The sequence below is a fragment of the Sus scrofa genome, chromosome 17 (genome assembly GCF_054392235.1).
Source record: "Sus scrofa isolate SSC_HxYL_T2T_F1_AM1 chromosome 17, Sscrofa_HxYL_maternal_Yorkshire_Landrace_v2.0, whole genome shotgun sequence".
Lineage (NCBI taxonomy): Eukaryota > Metazoa > Chordata > Mammalia > Artiodactyla > Suidae > Sus > Sus scrofa.
In genome coordinates this window covers 47,721,284-47,740,696 of record NC_139399.1, presented here as the reverse complement: position 1 = coordinate 47,740,696, position 19,413 = coordinate 47,721,284, and the positions used below count along the sequence as shown (strand labels likewise).

Here is a 19,413-nt window from a genome sequence, read left to right as displayed (position 1 = left end):
AGAGGCACCACCCTGGCTGCTCAAAGGCGGCCTTGTGAGTTGCTAGTGGGTGAGGAAGCTCCTGCCGCCTGCCAGGCCAAAGAGGGTGCCCTCAGGGTCTGGCGCTTGTGACTGGCATTCCTGTTGGTGCCCGGGCACTGTGCTGCCCTGCCCCGTCCCGCCCTCCGGAGGCCCAGGGCCAGAGCATCTGCCCCTGGGGGCTCCACAATGGGGCTCTGACAGGCCCTGGCTCCCTGGAGGGGCACCGCAGTCCCCCAAGCCGCCCAGCCAGCTGCTGCCCTGCGGAGGGGAGGAAGGTCTTTGTGCTCAGTGAGCCTGCCTTGTTTTCCCTCCGGAGCCGCCGAGCAGTGTGGGAGCCGCAGAGCAGTGTGGGAACCCCAGTGGCTTAGACGAGGTGGGGGCAGGGTCCGTTCCCTCCAGAAAAGCCTGGAACCCCTCTGGTCCTGAAAAGGTTTGCTGCCTCGGCCCCTCTTCTCTCAGCACCGCCCTCCCTTTCTGGTGGGCACTCAGAGCTCGCCATCTGCCTGTTGGAAAGGTGTTCGTGACTTTTCTTGGGGAAAGTACATGTTTAAAACATTTTACCGTAACTCTCCTAATCCCCTCGCTGGTAATATACGCTTAGTAGAGAAAGACTAGGAAATATAAACCATACGGAGGACAAGTTTCACCTATAATCCAATATTCTGAGGGAATTCTTCTGAGCAAATACCAGATTACTATTTGGGTGGAGGTACTTCCCAAGAAGCTGTACTTCCAGTATATTTTTCTTTTTCTTTTCCTTCTTTTTTTTTTTTTTGGTCTTTTTAGGGCCGCCCCTGTGGCATATGGAAGTTCCCAAGCTAGGGGTCGAATCAGAGCTACAGCTGCCAGCCCACACCACAGCCACAGCAATGCGGGATCCAAGCCCCCTCTACAACCTACACCACAGCTCACAGCAACGCCAGATCCTTCACCCACTGATCGAGACCAGGGATCGAATCCGAGTCCTCATGGGTACTAGCTGGGTTTGTTACCGCTGAACCAGGATGGGAACTCCCCAATACTTTTTTTATGTATTTGCACACACATACTGAAGTGTGTAGGTGCCTTTTTTTTTTTTAACTGAAAAAGTAATATAAGCTCAGAGAAGCAAAAATTTCATTACAGAAGCATGTAAATGCATGCCTAGCATACCTCTAAGGATGGGCCCATTAGACTCTGGCTGCATTGGGTGCCTCGGGCAGTGGAGCTAGTTAGTGGAGCTAGTCACCGGCGTTCACTGAATTCCTCTGGATTTTCGGAAGTTCAAACTATGTGAGTATGTTATCCAAACTATAAGAAATAATAACAACCATACATAAAATAAAAGAAGCAAGCCTCCCTAAGCACTTCCCTCAATTCTGTGCCTGACTCGGCCTAACCCGTGGTTGGGTTTGCTTCTTGTCTTTTCAGGCCTCTCTCTATGCTTGTACAGTGTTTATTTCTTCATGTGTTTATTTATTTATTTATCTTTTTTAGGGCCTCACCCACAGCATATGGAGCTTCCCAGGCTAGGAGTCAAATCAGATTTATAGCCGCTGGCCTACACCACAGCCACATCAACCCAGCTCCGAGCCACGTCTGTGACCTACCCAACAGCTCATGGCAACACCAGATCCTTAATCTGATGAGAGTGGCCAGGGTTGGAACCTATGTCTCTCCATGGATACTAGTCAGATTCATTTTACGTATTTATTTGAAAAACAAAGATGGGATTATGTTATATGAATAGTGTCTGTAACATACAGAATAATGTAGCATGAACACAGACTGTCTTTTTAAATGCTGGGTGTTTGGGGGTTTTCTTCTGCGTAAGGTACTTATTATCAAAATGAAAGATCACAGAGTCAAGTAAACATAGGAAGGAAAGAGTCTAAAAGAACACCATCTATTTCAGCATGTTAAACACAGAGCCAGAGGTCTAGGAGGAGCTCCAGCTGACCTTCAGCTGCGGTCACCCTCAGGAGGAGAATGGGTGGAGGTGCAAAGGGGGCCTTCTGCTTGGTCAGCACAGAAGAGATTTACAGTGAGAATGTATCTATATATAATTTATTTTTTTAACTGTTGTATCATTTTTTTTAATTTTAAAGAGAAAGCACTGGAGGACTGTGTCTTCCCTCTCCCGTAAAAATGTGGGGGGAAGAAAAGTGCAAGTTCCCTGTCCTCTCATTGTTCACAGCCTGGTGTATGTTCTTTAGACGATATCACCCCACCATGCACGTGTACGCACGTGAATGCACTTGCGCGCACACACCCGTTTTTATAACAGCAGTTTTTAAATAATAGCTTTATTGAGCTATATAACTCACATACCATAAAGTTTGGCTTTTTGTTTTTATTTTTTCGGGGACCACTCCAAGGCGCATGGAGTTCCCGGGCCAGGGATCAGATCCAAGCCATAGTTGCCACCTAAGCAGCAGCTGCGGCCACACTGCATCCTTAACCTACTCTTCTGGGCTGAGTATCGAGTCTGTGTCCCAGCGCTCCCAAGATGCTGCCAAGCCTGTTGTGCCCCAGCGGGAACTGCAGGTTTGTCTTTTTCAAGAATACAGTTTGGTGTTTTTAAGATTATTCTCACTTGTACAGAGTTCACCACTCTCTAATTCTTGGACATTTTCATCACCCCAGAAAGAAAGCCCAAGCCCTTCAAGTCACTCCCCATTCCCTCTTCCTCCCTGGCAACCGCTAATCTACTTTCTGCCTTTGTGGATTTGCCTATTCTGGACATTTCATGTAAATGGAATCATATGCTATGTAGCCTTTTGTAATAGGCTACTTTCCCTCAGCATGATGTTTTCAAGCATGTTGTAGCATCTGTCACGACTTCATCCCTTTGTGGCTCGGCAGTTAGCGAACCCCACTAGGATCCATGAGGATTCAGGTTTGATCCCTGGCCTTGCTCTGTGGGTTAAGGAGCCATCGTTGCTGTGAGCTGTGGTGTAGGTCGCAGGTGCTGCTCGGATCCCGCATTGCTGTGGCTGTGGCATAGGCTGGCAGCTAGCTCCGGTTCAATCCCCAGCCTGGGAACTTTCATATGCTGCAGGTGCGGCCCTTTAAAAAAAAAAAAAAAAAAAAAAGATTTCATTCCTTTCTATGGCTGACTAATATTCCTTTGTGTGCTTTGCCACATTTTGTTTAGCCATTCATCAGTTGGTGGGCATTTGGGTTGCCGGTTTTGTTTCGAAGTTTCCTTGGTCCCTTACCCAGATGACTCAGAGATTTTACCTTGTCAGTGAATCTCCCTCTTCCTCTGTCCTTTTTAATGGCTTTAGGTTTTGTATTATCTCATTCCTTTATGTGCGATGGCTGGGACCTCTCAGGGCCTCTGGAGACCCCTGGCTCCCCTTCCTGTCACCCCACTTCCCTCCTCCAGAAAGTCAGCAGCAGTCACCTAATCCATGGCTCCGTTCTGTCGGTGATACAGTGGAGTGTCAGGCAGAGGAAGCAGTTCACCTGGGATCATAAAGTCGGGGTTGAGGGGGGGTGGGGGGGTCCCAGCTGAGGTCACAGCCCCTCCCACTCAGCCTGTGGTAGGAGGGCCCAGATCTGCAAGCCTGACACCTGACTCCAGAGCCCCCACCTCACCACTCCAGGAGGGGGTCTCCCTCTGAGCCGCCACTTCTCAGGCCCCATTTGTGGGAGGTGCTCTTTGTAGAAGGACTTGTTTTGTGGCCTCGCCCCCTCCCCTACTCTTTCCTCCTCGCTTTTGAAAGATCCCCACCCGCCCTTCTCAAATACAGCCCTCACCCCTTTCTTGGCACCCAGCCTCTGAAATATCAGCCTCTGCCTTCCTGACTTATTTGCATTTCAAAGGGTCTCTTTAGGGTTTGATCCGGCTATAAGATACACTTTAAGAGCTTGTCTGAAGTTCTTATCCCTGGCTCTGTGGTTCCAACCTTAGTTGCACATGAGAATTACCTGGGAAGCTATTTAAAAGACCTACGTCTGGGACCTACCCAGACCAATTATAGGAGAATTTCTGGGGTTAGAACCTTGGGCATCCTTTTCTTTCTTTCTGTCTGTCTGTCTGTCTTTCTTTCTTCCTTCCTTCCTTCCTTCCTTCCTTCCTTCCTTCCCTTTCCTTCCTCCCTCCCTCCCTCCCTCCTTCCTTCCTTTCTTTCTTTCTTTCGGCTCTCCCAGGTAATTCTGATGTGCACCAGGTGGAGAACCATTGTGCTGGCTCCTTTCTGGCCCTTGTCAAAGAAGGCACATTCTTGGAGTTCCCTTCGTGGCATAGCAGAAATAGGAACCATGAGATTGTGGGTCTAATCCCTGGCCTCGCTCAGTGGGTTAAGGATCTGACGTTGCGGTGGGCTGTGGTGTAGGTCGCAGACACGGCTTGGATCTGGCATTGCCGTGGCTCTGGCCTAGGCTGGCAGCAACAGCTCCGATTGGACCCCTGGCCTGGGAACCTCCATTTACCACGGGTGCGGCCCTGAAAAAGACAGAAGCCAAAACAAAAAAAATAAAATAAAAATAAAAGGCACATTCTCTCCTTCCAGGTCTTTGGAACTAGATTAAGAACACTGTTAAGAGCTGGTCCCTGGTCAGCTCTGGTTTTACTGTGGAACCTCTCTCACCTTCAGTAGAGACTTGGATTAGATCAGTGGTTCTTGCCTTTAGGAATGAAGTGTAAGAAGTGGGGGGTGAGAAGAGCATGTATTCAAACCACCTGGGAGCATGCTCAAAAATTACCTGGAAAAGTCAAATGCAACATAAGGGTAGTTTTATATGCCACTAACATAAATCACACCTCTCATGGGAAGAAGTGTTCAATGGCATCATGCATCTGAGTGACTTTTTTTTTTTTTTTTTTGGTCTTTTTGCCATTTCTTGGGCCGCTCCCGCGGCATACGGAGGTTCCCGGGCTAGGGGTCAAATCGGAGCTGTAGCCACCAGCCTACGCCAGAGCCACAGCAACTGGATCCGAGCCGTGTCTGCGACCTACACCACAGCTCACGGCAACGCCAGATCGTTAACCCACTGAGCAAGGGCAGGGATCGAACCCGCAACCTCATGGTTCCTAGTCAGATTCGTTAACCACTGCGCCATGACGGGAACTCCCTGAGTGACTTTTTTAAACATTGAGAAAGTTCAGAAATTATTTTTGTGGGAGTTCCCATCGTGGCTCAATGGTAATGAACCCAACCAGTGACCATGAGGACATGGGTTCAATCCCTGGCCTAGCTCAGTGGGTTAGGGATCCGGTGTTGCTGTGAGCTGTGGGGTAGGTGGAAGACGTGGCTTGGATCCTGTGTTGCTGTGGTGTAGGCCAAAAGCTACAGCTCTGATTCGACCCCTAGCCTGGGAACTTCCATAAGCCACGGGTATGGCCCTAAAAAGCAAAAAAAAAAAAAAAAAAAAAAAAAAAAGGAAAGAAAGAAATGATTATTGTAAAAGTTCCTCCAATCCCCTTCTGTAGGGCTTGTGCCATTTTGCATTCTTGCCAGTGATACAAGAGTGTTCCTCCTTCTCCATAGCTCCATCAAGAGAAGGTGTTGTCAGATGTCTGGATTTTTGCCAATCTGATAAGTGAGAAATTTTATCTCAGTGTAGTTTTAATTTGTATTTCATGAATAGTGTTGAACATATTTTCATATAGGTTTGTTGGACATTTTTGTCTATTTTGTGAATCTTTTAAACTTTTTTATTTTTATTTTCATTTTTTGTCTTTTTAGGACTGCACCCTCGGCACATGGAAGTTCCCAGGCTAGGGATCAAATAAGAGCTGCAGCTGCCGGCCTACACCACAGCCACAGCAACACCAAATCAAACTGAGTCTGCAACCTTCACCACAGCTCATAGCATCGCTGGATCTGTAACCCACTGAGCAAGGCCAGGGATCAAACCTGTGTCCTCATGGATACTAGTTGGGTTCACTACCACTGAGCCATGACAGGAACTCCTCTTTTTTAAGTTTTTAATAAATTTATTTGTATCTTTTGGCCATGCCGAGCCATGCAGAAGTTCTGGGGGGCCAGGGATTGAAACTAAGCGACAACAGCAATCTGAGCCACAGCAGTAACAACACGGGATCCTTAACCCCCTGTACCACCTGGGAACTCTTGTGAATCTTTTTACATATTTAGGATATTAACACTTTGTTGGTGTAATAAGTTGCAAGTATTTTTTCCCAGTTAGTCATTTACGTTTTTACTTTTTTTAGGGTATTTTTTTTTATGTAGCATTTGCTTATCTAATCAAGTATATTGATTTCTCCTCCTATCGCTTCTGGATTTTTGATTCATGATGATATTACAGGCTTATTTGGTTTTAATCTGCATGAAAACTTATTTAAATTGTAAAAAAATGATCAGTTCCTCATCATTTCTAAGCTTCCTGTGTAATTATGATTTGCTTTTCCACATTCACTTTATTAATATTCATTCTGAATGAAAGTTCTCGCTAGAATGCCAGTTCCGTGAGCTCAGGATTCTCACAGAGATGGAGATTTGCATGCAGAGGCTTATGGAAGAGTCAGTCCCCTTGGAATAGCACCCTCAGGAATCCAGGCAGAAGGAGAAGTTGAGCTGTAGAACATTCACACCAGGGAAGGCACGTGACCTGGGATGAGGCGGCTGCTCTCAGCTAATGGCAGCACGGAGAGGGAGACTCGTTGCTGAGGTCTTAGCTGGGGCAATGAGTGTCCCAGGCCTGAAGGGACAGCTTCCTCCCTGCTGTGTTCTCCATGCCTAATTATGCCTGGCACATGATGGGTGAATGATTCATTCACATCTTTGGTGAATGAATGAAAGACAAACAAGAACGGAAACCCAGATTTCTGGGTCTTGGGCTTAGGCTGCCCTGCATCACAACTTCAGGGTGGGAGAGGGGGTAAAAACCCTGAGCAGGTGTGTTCAGATTCCTTTCCTGTGCTTCTCGTTTCTTCCCCAGTTGCAGCCCACTGGGCGGTCTGGCTTAGTTGGTGCTGGTCAGGGCTGGACCTGGCTGGGCTGGGCTGGGCTGGCCGGGAGAAGAGGGGCCCTCAGTGGAACCCTAGGCACTGTGACTGCTGCTCTTTGGACATGCATCGCCCTCGTGAGCTTTCGGTTCAATTTATTTTATTTTATTTTATTTTATTTTATTTTTAATCTTTCTCTAGCACTCCTTGAAGAAAAGAGGAACCCGTTCCCTGGGGAAGACGGACAAGAAGCCTTCGGTGCAGGTACTTGCCATCAGCCTCTGAAGCTCCTGTGCAGCCCCCACTGGCAGCTTTTAGTTTGAAGACCCCAGGCCTAACTCCAGGTGGCCCAAGAGCCCCCAGGGGTGCCCGCCCCTCCCTACTCCATCCTCCCCTTGTTCATTTTCTTAGCTTTGCTGCCTACTTCACTTCCACAGACTACCCCCTGAGCCCATGGTTCTCACTGGCTCTGCTGGATAAAGTACTTATGTAGCACAGGTCAGGCATAGAATAGTTAGTCTCCCTAGGAATTTCACTCCTGAATATGTATCCCACAGAACTGAGTGCTTATATCTATGGTAATATGTACTAGGAATATTTTTTTAAAAAAGGATGCAATTAGTCTCTAGTGGTCCTGGATTGTCAGGGTATCAGGCACTTTTTTTTTTTTTTTTAATGGCCACACACAGCATATGGAAGTTCCCAGGCCTGAAAACGATTAAATCTGAGACGTGGCTGGGACCTGTGCCATAGCTGCATCAGTGCTGGATCCTAAACCCACTGTGCCAGGCCGGGGATTGAACCCATGCCTTCGCAGCAACCTGAGCTGCTGCAGTCAGATTCTTAGCCCACTGCACCACAGTGGGAACTCCTGAGGCATTATACATTGTCTAATTTTCTTCATGGTCTGTGGGGGGGCGGTTATCACTGCACCATTTTTCAGATGAGGAAACCACAATGTCAGTGGTAGTAGCAGCAACGGTCACCCTGGCAAAATGTCACCTACTCTAGGAAGCGCTCCTGGACTCCCCAGACTATATGTGGCGCCCCATCTTGGCTGCATTATCAACACCCTCCTCTCTGCTTCCCCTGTGGACCCACCCCCCAGCTCCTTGAGGGTCAGGGCTGTGTCCCCAGCATGTATTAGTGCTCCCTTAAGCACAGCTGCTGAGCCTCCCAACACTCATCTTGCTGGGTCGTGTCTATCTGTTCTAGGAGGACAGCGCCGACCTGAAGTGCCAGCTGCACTTTGCAAAGGAGGAGTCGGCCCTCATGTGCAAGAAGCTCACCAAGCTGGCCAAGGAGAACGATGGCATGAAGGAGGAGCTGCTCAAGTACCGCTCGCTCTACGGGGACCTGGACGGTGCCCTGTCGGCTGAGGAGCTGGCTGACGCGCCCCACTCGCGGGAGACCGAGCTCAAGGTACATCTGAAGCTGGTGGAGGAGGAAGCCAACCTGCTGAGCCGCCGCATCGTGGAGCTGGAGGTGGAAAACCGCGGTCTGCGGGCTGAGATGGACGACATGAAGGATCACGGTGGCGGCGGCTGCGGGGGCCCCGAGGCCCGCCTGGCCTTCTCTGCCCTGGGTGGCGGCGAGTGTGGGGAGAGCACGGCGGAGCTGCGGCGGCACCTGCAGTTCGTGGAGGAGGAGGCCGAGCTGCTCCGGCGCTCCTCAGCTGAGCTGGAGGACCAGAACAAGCTGCTGCTGACTGAGCTGGCCAAGTACCGCTCGGAGCACGAGCTGGACGTGACGCTGTCGGAGGACAGCTGCTCCGTGCTCAGCGAGCCCTCGCAGGAGGAGCTGGCAGCTGCCAAGCTGCAGATCGGCGAGCTCAGCGGCAAGGTCAAGAAGCTACAGTACGAGAACCGGGTGCTCCTCTCCAACCTGCAGCGCTGCGACCTTGCCTCCTGCCAGAGCACACGGCCGATGCTGGAGACGGACGCTGAGGCCGGGGACTCCGCCCAGTGTGTGCCTGCTGCCCTTGGCGAGGTCCAGGGGCCCCACGCCGCCCGGCTCTGCAGAGCCAGGGAGGCCGAAGTGCTGTCTGGGCTTCGGGAGCAGGCCGTCCTGGTCAGCAAGGCCATTGATGTCCTGGTGGCTGATGCCAACGGCTTCTCGGCTGGCCTCCGTCTGTGTCTGGACAACGAATGTGCTGACTTTCGGCTGCATGAGGCCCCCGACAACAACAGCGAGGGCCCCAGGGACACCAAGCTGATCCACGCTCTCCTGGTGAGGCTGAGCTTGCTCCAGCAGGAGCTCAACGCCTTCACACGGAAGGCAGACTCGGTCCTCGGGGGTCCCACCAAGGAGCAGCCAGAGCCCTTCTCGGCTCTGCCCTCCTTGGGCTCCCAGGGGCCCTCCAAGGAGATTCTTCTGGCCAAAGACCTTGGCTCAGACTTCCAGGTAAGATGGCCCAGTCACAGGCCCTATGACCTTTTTTTTTTCTTTCTTAGGCATATGGGAGTTCCCAGGCTAGGGGTCGAATTGGAGCTATAGCTGCCAGCCTACACCATAGCTACAGCAACGCAGGATCCAAGCCTTGTCTGCAACCCATACTGCACTACCTACAAGCCTCGTTGCTCACTGCAACACTGAATCCTTTAACCCACTGCAAGAGGCCAGTGATCAAACCCGCATCCTCATGGATCCTAGTCGGGTTCATTACCGCTTAGTCACAACGGGAACTCCCTCGGGTCCCCTTTAGCCACTGTGCCCACTCTCAAGGGTGACCCCTCTCTTGACTCAGTTTTGTCTGTCTTTGGACTTTGCATAAATTGAATCACACAGTACACACTCACCTTTGCCTGGCTTCTCTCACTCACCAGGATGTTTGTTGTCTCAGGTGGCAATAGTTTGTTCTCATGATGATACAATCTCACGGAGTGAATACTTCACAGTCCACTTACTCATTTACTATTGGTAAATTAAAGGATCGATTCCAAGGCCCTGTTTTTTGCCAGGTTGCTCTTTCTTCTTTCCTTTGTTTCTTTTGCAATTTTGTATTTTAAAACTAGTATTATTTAAAACAAACCAAAAAATGCTTTGATCAGACCCTGTGCAAAGGAAAGAAACTTGGTTTTCTTAAGGTAATGAACTCCCATCCAGGTACTAACCAGGCCTGCCCTGCTTAGCTTCCAAGATCAGATGAGATCTGTGGCACAGAGGAAACGAATCCAGCTAGCATCCACGAGGAAGTGGGTTCAATCCGTGGTCTCGCTCAGTGGGTCGGGGATCCTACATTTCCGTGAGCTGTGGTGTAGGCCGGCAGCTGCAGCAACGATTCGCCCCCTAGCCTGGAAATGTCCATATGCTGCACGCGTGGCCCTTAAAAGCAAAAGCAAACAAAAATAACTAAATAAATAAAAATTTAAAATAAAGGTAACGAACTAACTTCCTGCCTTGGTGTTCCCAATGTGGCACAGCAGAATCGGCCACATGTTTACAGCGCCAGGATACAGATTCAATCCCCAGACCAGCACAGTGTGTTTAAGGATCTGGCGTTGCCACAGCTGCAGCTTAGTTTGCAACTGTGGCTCAGATCTGATGCCTGGCCTGGGAGCTCCGTATGCCATGGGGAGCCAAAAAAAAAAAAAAAAAAAAAAAAAAAAGTAATGAACTTTCAGCCTTGATGTTTATAAACTACTATTAGAAATATTAGGAGTTCTCGTCGTGGCGCAGTGGTTAACGAATCCGACTAGGAACCAGAAGTTTGAAGTTTGTGGGTTCGATCCCTGCCCTCGCTCAGTGGGTTAACGATCCGGCGTTGCTGTGAGCTGTGGTGTAGGTCGCAGATGTGGCTCGGATCCCGAGTTGCTGTGGCTCTGGCGTAGGCTGGTGGCTACAGCTCCAATTGGACCCCTAGCCTGGGAACCTCCATATGCTGCGAGAGCGGCCCAAGAAATGGTAAAAAGACAAAAAAAAGAAATATTAGGAGGGAGGAGTTCCCGTCGTGGCTCAGTGGTTAACGAATCCAACTAGGAACCATGGGGTTGCGGGTTCGATCCCTGGCCTTGCTCAGTGGGTTAAGGAACCGGCGTTGCTGTGAGCTGTGGTGTAGGTTGCAGATTCAGCTCCGATCCCGCGTTGCTGTGGCTCTGGTGTAGGCCAGCGGCTACAGCTCTGATTAGATCCCTAGCTTGGGAACCTCCATATGCCACAGAATTGGCCCTAGAAAAGGCAAAAAAGACAAAAAGAAAGAAAGAAATATTAGGAGGGAGTTCCCATCATGGCTCGGTGGTTAACGAATCCAACTAGGAACCATGAGGTTTCGGGTTTGATCCCTGGCCTCGTTGAGTGGGTTAAGGATCCAGCGTTGCTGTGAGCTGCGATGTAGGTGGCAGACACAGCTCAGATCCCGTGTTGCTGTGACTCTGGCATAGGCCGGCGGCTACAGCTCTGATTAGACCCCTAGCCTGAGAACCTTCATATGCCGCCAGTGTGGCCCTAGAAAGCAAAAAAAAAAAAAAAATTACAATGGCAAATGCAGGAGTTCCCATCATGGCTCAGCGGTTGACAAATCTGCCTAGCATCCATGAGGACGCAGGTTTGATCCCTGGCCTTGCTCAATGGGTTAAGGATCCGGTGTTGCTGTGATCTGTGGTGTAGGTCACAGATGAGGAGGCTTGGATCCTGCATTGCTGTGTCTGTGGTGTAGGCTGGTAGCCACAGCTCTGATTCAACCCCTAGCCTGGGAACCTCCATATGCTATGGGTGCCGGCCTAAAAAGACAAAAAATGAGTAAGTAAATAAAATAAAATAAAATAAAATAAAATAAAATAAAATAAAATAAAATAAAATAAAATGGCAAATGCACTTGTCTGTCTCCTCTACCCCCTGAAAAGCACTACTGCAAAAGTAATTCTTAGTCATTCAAAGAGTTTCAGAAGTACCTCAGGTAAAAAGATGAAGCCTCCTCCTCACTGCTGCTTACTCCTTAAAAGTGCTGCGCTTTTTTTGTTTTTTTGGTTTTTGGTTTTTTGGCCAAACCCACAGCATGTGGAAGTTCCTGGGACAGGGGTGGAGCCTGCACCACAGCAGTGACAGTGCCCAGTCCTTAACCCACTAGACCATCAGGGAGCTCCCTAAAGGTTCTGCTATTAGAGTCTGGAGCTAGTTACCTTTAGTCTCTTCTGCCCGTGCCTCTAGGTGCAGCCCCCTGACTTCAGGGACCTGCCGGAATGGGAGCCCAGGATACGAGAGACCTTCCGCACTGGCGACCTGGACTCTAAGCCCGACCCCAGCCGGAGCTTCAGACCTTACCGAGCTGAAGACAATGATTCCTATGCCTCTGAGGTGGGCCTCAACCTGAGCAAGCAGCGGGGAGGGTAGGAGGAAGGGGCTGAGGCCTCTTAAGAGCGGGTTGATCCAGGAGAATCTTAGCTGGTGATGATGTGGGTTTTGAGTAGTCCCTTTGGTTTCAAGCTTCCTGACAGCAAGGGCTGAAAGGAAAACAGGGAAGTTTTTGCCATTCTCATGGCATGAGAAAAGGAAGTTTAGAATTCATCCATGGAAATTAGCATAAGAAATCTTGTTTTCCTATACTGAATTCCACAGGGAATTTAATAATTTACGTCATTTAATGGAACCAGTCCTTTCTTTAGCAGGAAGGCAGCAATCTCTCCAGTCCCACTGACTGGCTGCCAATTGTGGATCTATATATACCGGCTGTAAAACTGTTACTGTCACTTTACTTCTCTGATCCTCAGGTTTCTCATCTTTAAAATAAAGGTTGAAAGGATTAAATACATGAAAAACCTTAGCTTAAGACCTGATCTGTGTTGGGTAGGCATGAGGAGAAGGATGACAGCACGTCGCTGGGCCTCAGGGGACCTTCCAGTGTGGCTGTGTGGCCTTGGGCATGTCTCTACTCTCTGGCTGCAGCTTCCCCGTCTGTAACATGGGAGGATTAGAGCCAGTGGAAGCTGTAGGATTTCTAGGACTCTAGGAATTCTGGGTGCTTCTGAGCCACTCCCAAACCTACTGAATCTCTCCCCCAACACTGTAACGAACCTGAAGCAGGAAGAGGCTCCTATGGACAGGATGGGGCCTCCCTGAGACTCCTGAACCATGGAGAGCCCCGAGAAGAGCCCAACCTGAGCATCCTTTTCTTCATAGTGTCCCTGGAAAGGCAGGTTTGTGGTCCCAGAAAGGCCAGTTTGTACTGTGTAGGTGGAGAAGCCCTTAAAGCTGGTGCGTCGAACTCTAAGTGGTCTGAGTTTCCTAGCAGCCAGGAGGGGAGTGGATGGGAATCAAGGGATTCTCAGGGGGGGGGTTTTGTTTGTTTTGTTTTTTTAAACATTCAAGGCATTTTTTGAAAATTTGTGTGCAAAGCACTGTGTTAAGAGCTCACCCTTTATTTATTTATGTTTGGCCACACCCATGGCATGCAGAAGTTCCTGGGCCAGGGATTGAACCTCCACCACCACAGTGACAATGCTGGACCCGTAGGCCACCAGGACACGCCTACTTACTTCTTACTTTTTGAGAAAAAAAGTTAGGCCAGCTCACCTGCAGAGAAAATAATTTCCTACATACAATCAATTACTGTTTAATTCAGCCACTCTTTATTGAGAAGGTATAATTTGCCAGGCCCCATATTGGGCACTGAGATTAAGGAGAACATCAGAGATGGCAGAGAGAATTGAGCCCATGAGGATTTTTCATACAAAATAGCTTAGAGGATATGCCTCAAGCCAGAGTGCCTCCCATTGCCAAATTTTCACATTATTGGCCAGATAATAAATGTTTAGTTTTTTACCAGAGGGATATCTTGCCATACCTGCAGACTTCTTACGTAGGAGTAGGAGCTGACATTTTTGCTTTTTATTTCACTGCTTAACATGACAGGATAGAAATTTCCCTTTATTAGTAAAAGTACGTTTAGAAATCTTTTTTTTAATGAAAAATACTCAGGGTTTTTTTTGGGGGGGTTGTCTTTTGTCTTTTGTCTTTTCATGGCCACACCCATGGCATATGGATGTTCCCAGGCTAGGGATCCAATTGGAGCTGTAGTCGCCAGCCACAGCCACAACAATGCAGGATCCAGGCCACTTTTGCAACCTACACCACAGCTCATGGCAACACTGGATCCTTAACCCACTGAATGAGGCCAGGGATCAAACCTGTGTCCTCATGGATACTAGTGGGGTTCATTAACCACTGAGCCACAATAGGAATGCCATACTCAGTAACTGGCAAATAAAAATGCAACAGGATATTCCCTTGTGGTGCAGCTGGTTAAGGATCTGGCATTGCTGCAACTGCAGCATGGGTTCAATCTCTGGCCCAGGAACTTCCACATGCTGTGGGTATGGCCAAAAAAGGAAAGTGCAAACAAAGATGTGTTATTAGATTTGAAGGGACCAAACAGATTGATAATACCCTGCATTAGTGAAAGCAAAGAGAACCAAATATTTATTACATGAGCAAGGTATGAGCAATCCCTATAAGCTTCCTAGTGGGCAAGGTACATATAAGAAAATCTTTTGGAGTTCCCATTGTGGCTCAGTGGTTAACAAATCCGACTAGGAACCATGAGGTTGCAGGTTCAATCCCTGGCCTTTCTCAGTGGGTTAAGGATCCAGCATTGCCATGAGCTGTGGTGTAGGTCACAGATGCGGCTCAGATCCCTCGTTGCTGTGGCTCTGGTGTAGGCCGGTGGCTACAGCTCCAATTAGACCCCTAGCCTGGGAACCTCCTTATGCCACGGGAGTAGCCCTAGAAAAAGCAAAAAATACAAAAAAGAAAAGAAAAGAAAATCTTTCAAAAAGTTTATAATAGTCTGACTCAGCAATCCCATTTCTAGAGTAATCTCCAAGAAATGACAGGACAAGACTAAGAATGATGGCTTTAAAAACAGCTAAAAGTTCTCTTAAGACATTAGTTAAATGTATCATAGGAAAACTTTTAGAAATCTTTTTCTTTTTTTCTTTTTATGGGCTCACCTGCCAGAAGTTCCTGGGCTGGAGGGCAAATCAGAGCTACAGCTGTCAGCCTATGCCACAGCCACAGCAACACCAAATCCAAGATGCATCTGAGACCTATTCCGTACACTGCGGCAACACCAGATTCTTAACGCTCTGAGTGAGACCAGGGATCGAACCCACATCTTGACAAATACTATGTCAGGTCCTTAACCTGCCGAGCTGCAATAGGAACTCCCAGATATCATTTTTTTTTTTTTTTTCTTTTTGCCATTTCTTGGGCTACTCCCGTGGCATAAGGAGGTTCCCAGGCTAGGGGTCAAATCGGAGCTGTAGCCACCGGCCTACGCCAGAGCCACAGCAACTCGGGATCCGAGCCACATCTGTGACCTACACCGAAGCTCACAGCAACACCGGATCCTTAACCCACTGAGCAAGGCCAGGGATCGAACCTGCAACCTCATGGTTCCTAGTCGGATTCGTTAACCACTGCGCCACGACGGGAACTCCTAGGAACTCCCAGAAATCTTAATTGAAGTATAACAATGCAGTAAGGCACTCATATTGTGGGTGGACAGCTTAAATAATTTTCATAAACTGAACACTCATATATTCAGCGAGCAGATCAATGAACAATACATGACCTGTCCCTGAAAACTTCCCTTCTAGTCCTCATCTTGCCACCATCCTGACTGCTAACAAAAGAGATTTGTTTTGCCTGTTAAGCTACAAATCCTTATAAACACAATTTCCCTGAAAAACGTAGTTTTATTGTCATTTTTATAGGATTTTATTAGAGTCATTATAAACAAATAACTGTAACAGAATCCCTAAGCAGCATAGCATAAAGATATAAAGAAGAAAGTCAACATCACACGATTATCACATAGTTAACTTTAGTTCGTGTGTGTCTCTGTTTTTCTACTGAGGTATGTATATTTACCTGTCTATTGAAGTATAGCATAATAATATACATAAAATAAAGGACACTATCCTTAAGTGTAAGTTGAATGCATTTTTACATATGAGTAGGTTGATTAAACACATTTGTTTGATCCCCATCGTTTATTATCTAAGTTATTTATAAATGATTACAATTATAAACAATGAGATGAACATCTTTGTGAATTAAACTTAGTTTTCACAGTCAAATTTATTTTCCTTAAGTAAGTTTCAGGGAGAAATGATCAAGTTAAAATTATAACAGTAGCTAGATTTGATGTGCACTGTTTGATTTCATCGTCATGGCAACCCACCAAGCTCGGGACAGCCCTCCTCCCTGGATTGTACTTGAAGGACAGTTCAGGTTTGACTTACTGCTGTTGCTCCCCACCTCCCTCATCCTTTGACCACAGCTTCTGCCCTCCTCCTTCTCTCTCCCCCATCCTCATTATCCGTGTCCCTCATTTCGACCCCAGATCAAGGAGCTGCAGCTGGTGCTGGCTGAGGCCCACGACAGCCTCCGGGGCCTACAAGAGCAGCTCTCCCAGGAACGGCAGCTGCGGAAGGAGGAGGCTGACAACTTCAACCAGAAAATGGTGCAGGTGGGTGGTGCCCAGGGCCCTCCCTGCACCTGCTGCAGCCCCTCTTCCCTGAACTGAAGGCAGAAAGCTTAGAGGTCCATGGACCTTCAGAGGCAAAGACGTCCAGGGGAAGCCTGTGTTTTCCCACCCCATGCTCCCCTGGGGACTGCATTCGCTGTGCTAGACTGGAATCCTGGGCTTGTCATTGACGGCCTGTGTGACCTCAGGCCCATCCCGCCTCACCTCTGGGCCTCAGTTTCCCACCCATAAAATATTGCCCCCAAATCTGTATTAGAAAGCCTGTAGGCCTGGCTGGTAATCAAGATGGTAGTTCTGCTAGTAGAAGGAAACTATTAAGCCCTTACTGTATAGCAGGATTGCAGTGTACTTTCCACACATCACGTTTGTTCGATTGTTTGTTTGTTTGTTTGTTTGGTGGCACCTTCTACGGAGTTCCCAGCCAGGGATCAGATCCTAGCTGCAGTTGTGACCTATTGCAAACCCACGGCAACACTGGATCCTTCAACCAATTGAGCCAACCCCAGGGATTAAACCCGTATCCCAGTGCTGCAGAAATGCTGCTGATCCCTTTGCACCACAGCGGGAACTCCTGTCATGCCCTTGAATCCTCGGGTTTTCCCCTGTGAGGTGTCCTCATTTTACAGTTGGGGAAACTGATGCCCAGAGGGCTGAAGTGCTTTGCCCGGGGTTACATCTGCAGGGCGAGGTGGGCCTGGGATTCTAGTCCAAGTTATGGGCTCCATCTGAGCCTTGACACCACATGGCTTCTTGGGTATTGATGTTCTCAGCATTCCGAGCACGCCCTTTGCTCTGCACGTGGGTCATTGCTCCCTGCCATCATTGCTCATCCTCCCAGGTGACTCATTAAATATGAGAGTTCATGTGAAACATTAGTGCCTGCTATGTGCTCATTAGATGATGTCATATCAGACAGAGCCACCAGGTTCAAGGCCCAGCTCTTTCACTGGTTGTTACTATAATTGCTGCTGTTTCTATGAGTTTCTCTTCCCTGGAGTAGCGGAGGGAAGTGGTAATTTCACAACAAACTGCTAGTGGTGGAATCCCAGGCAGGGATCACCAATAGGCACCACCAGAATTTTCCTTCTCTGAGGCTGGGAATGGGGTGGCTCACACGCTTGTCCCCCTTGCAGCTGAAGGAGGACCAGCAGAGGGCGCTCCTGAGGCGGGAGTTTGAGCTGCAGAGTCTGAGCCTCCAGCGCAGGCTGGAGCAGAAATTCTGGAGCCAGGAGAAGAACATGTTGGTGCAAGAGTCCCAGCAGTTCAAGCACAATTTCCTTCTACTCTTCATGAAGCTCAGGTGGTTCCTCAAGCGCTGGAGGCAGGGCAAGGTTTTGCCCAACGAGGGGGATGACTTCCTTGAGGTACGGTCCAGTGTCTACCCCCCCACCCCCACCAGGACTGGGACAGGGACTGGGGTAGGGGAGAGAGGACCAGAGGGACACCCAGCTGGGTAGACACAGCCCTGGGGCTCAGATATGTGCCATCAGCTTGCAGCTTCCATCCTTCATGCACTGGCTCATTCAGTTTGTTGAGAACCATCCCTTTAGTGGATGCCAGGGCAGGTGCAGGGGATGCTGCGGTAAAAAGGAAAGACGTGGTCTCCGCCTCACCAGGAGAAAGTCTCTTTGGGGGCCGGTAGGTCTTTAGTGCTTGTTGGTTTCCCTTTTTAACAAACCTGAGTCTTCAGCAAGCAACAGTATCTAAGTGCCTTTAATGATCTAGTTTTGTTGCAAATCTATGTTGTTGTAATGTAATATTGTAAACTATGGTATGTATTAATATTTTTTACTCCCTTAAGGTATCACTCACATACAGAGAGTGTATAGCCGACGGAGTTTTTATGCATACCCCCCTCCCCCCCTCCCCCCGGCAGATACGTAGAATAGCACCTCCCAGATTGCAGTGCGCATATTGCCAGTGGCCCAGGCAATATGCCCAGCCTGGTAGTCAGCACCGTTCTGACTTCGTACACCACGGATTAATTTTGCCTATTCTAGAACCTCATATAGTAGTCTTTTGTGTCTGGCTTTTGCTTAATATAATTCTTTGAGATTCATCCACGTTTTGCATGTAAAAGTAGTTCATTCTTTATTGCTGCTTATTTTTCACTTAGGGAAGTTAGCTATTTTTTAATCTTTTAAAAATTTATTTACTTACTATATTTTCTTAGCTATGTTGAGGCACATGGGAGTTTTCAAGTCGGATCAAACCCTTGCCACAGCAGCGACCTGAGCCACAGCAGTGACAATCCCGGATCCTAAACCCATTAGGCCACAAGGGAACTCCTATACCTATTTTATGGTTAATGTTATCTTTGACAATGATAATGGTCACTAGCTCTACAATTTTAGTAGTAGTATCAGCTTCCTTTTAAAATATATTTATTTAACTAGAAAGAGTAGGTTGACATGAAACGTTGATGATGGAACTGGTGGTATTAGGCAAGAAAGTTGAGGAATGGAGCTTTGGGAATGCATGAAGTGTGGGAAGGACTCCTGTGGCCCATTTGTCCCTCAGCCTGTGCAGGACCCTTTGTCCTCAAAGCCCTGCCTCCCATCATCATCAGCATGCTAACATTGCTCAGAGAAGGGGGCAGGTAAGGATGTCATACCTCAGTCACATCTACCTGAGTGGCACTGCTTACCTCGGCCTTGGCTTTTTAGGTACAAGTACCTCTGGTATAGCCCAGGCTTGGCCCTTCTCTGACTCAAGCTACTCAATTCCAAAGCCAATGAGGGCCAGTGGCAGTCCCAGTGTACCCCTGTCCCGAGTCCCCCAGAGTAGCCTGAATGTTCCTGATGCAGGGGATACTGTTAGACCGGAGTCTGTAGCAAGATCTCCTTCCCCCACCCCCATCAGGGCTCATGATGCTTCTCACAGGCCTCCTGCCTCCTCCCCAGGGGCCTCTGGAGAGAATCACTGACCATCATTAGATGGACACATTCCCTACTGCCTTTGCCTGGGAATGTCTGACACAGAGGTACCTCTGTGAGAGGCAGCTCAAAAG

At 48.5% G+C, this 19,413-nt stretch overlaps 1 protein-coding gene across 1 annotated transcript in view; it reads left to right on the top strand.

Moving 5' to 3' along the window:
* Window positions 1-19,413, top strand: part of MTCL2 (microtubule crosslinking factor 2) — a 79,449-nt gene that overhangs the window by 35,999 nt on the left and 24,037 nt on the right. The window contains exons 4-8 of the mRNA XM_005672920.4: window positions 7,121-7,183; window positions 8,135-9,322; window positions 12,065-12,211; window positions 16,260-16,385; window positions 17,537-17,767. Coding sequence (XP_005672977.2) covers window positions 7,121-7,183; window positions 8,135-9,322; window positions 12,065-12,211; window positions 16,260-16,385; window positions 17,537-17,767 — 1,755 coding nt within the window. The remainder of the gene's footprint in view (window positions 1-7,120; window positions 7,184-8,134; window positions 9,323-12,064; window positions 12,212-16,259; window positions 16,386-17,536; window positions 17,768-19,413) is intronic.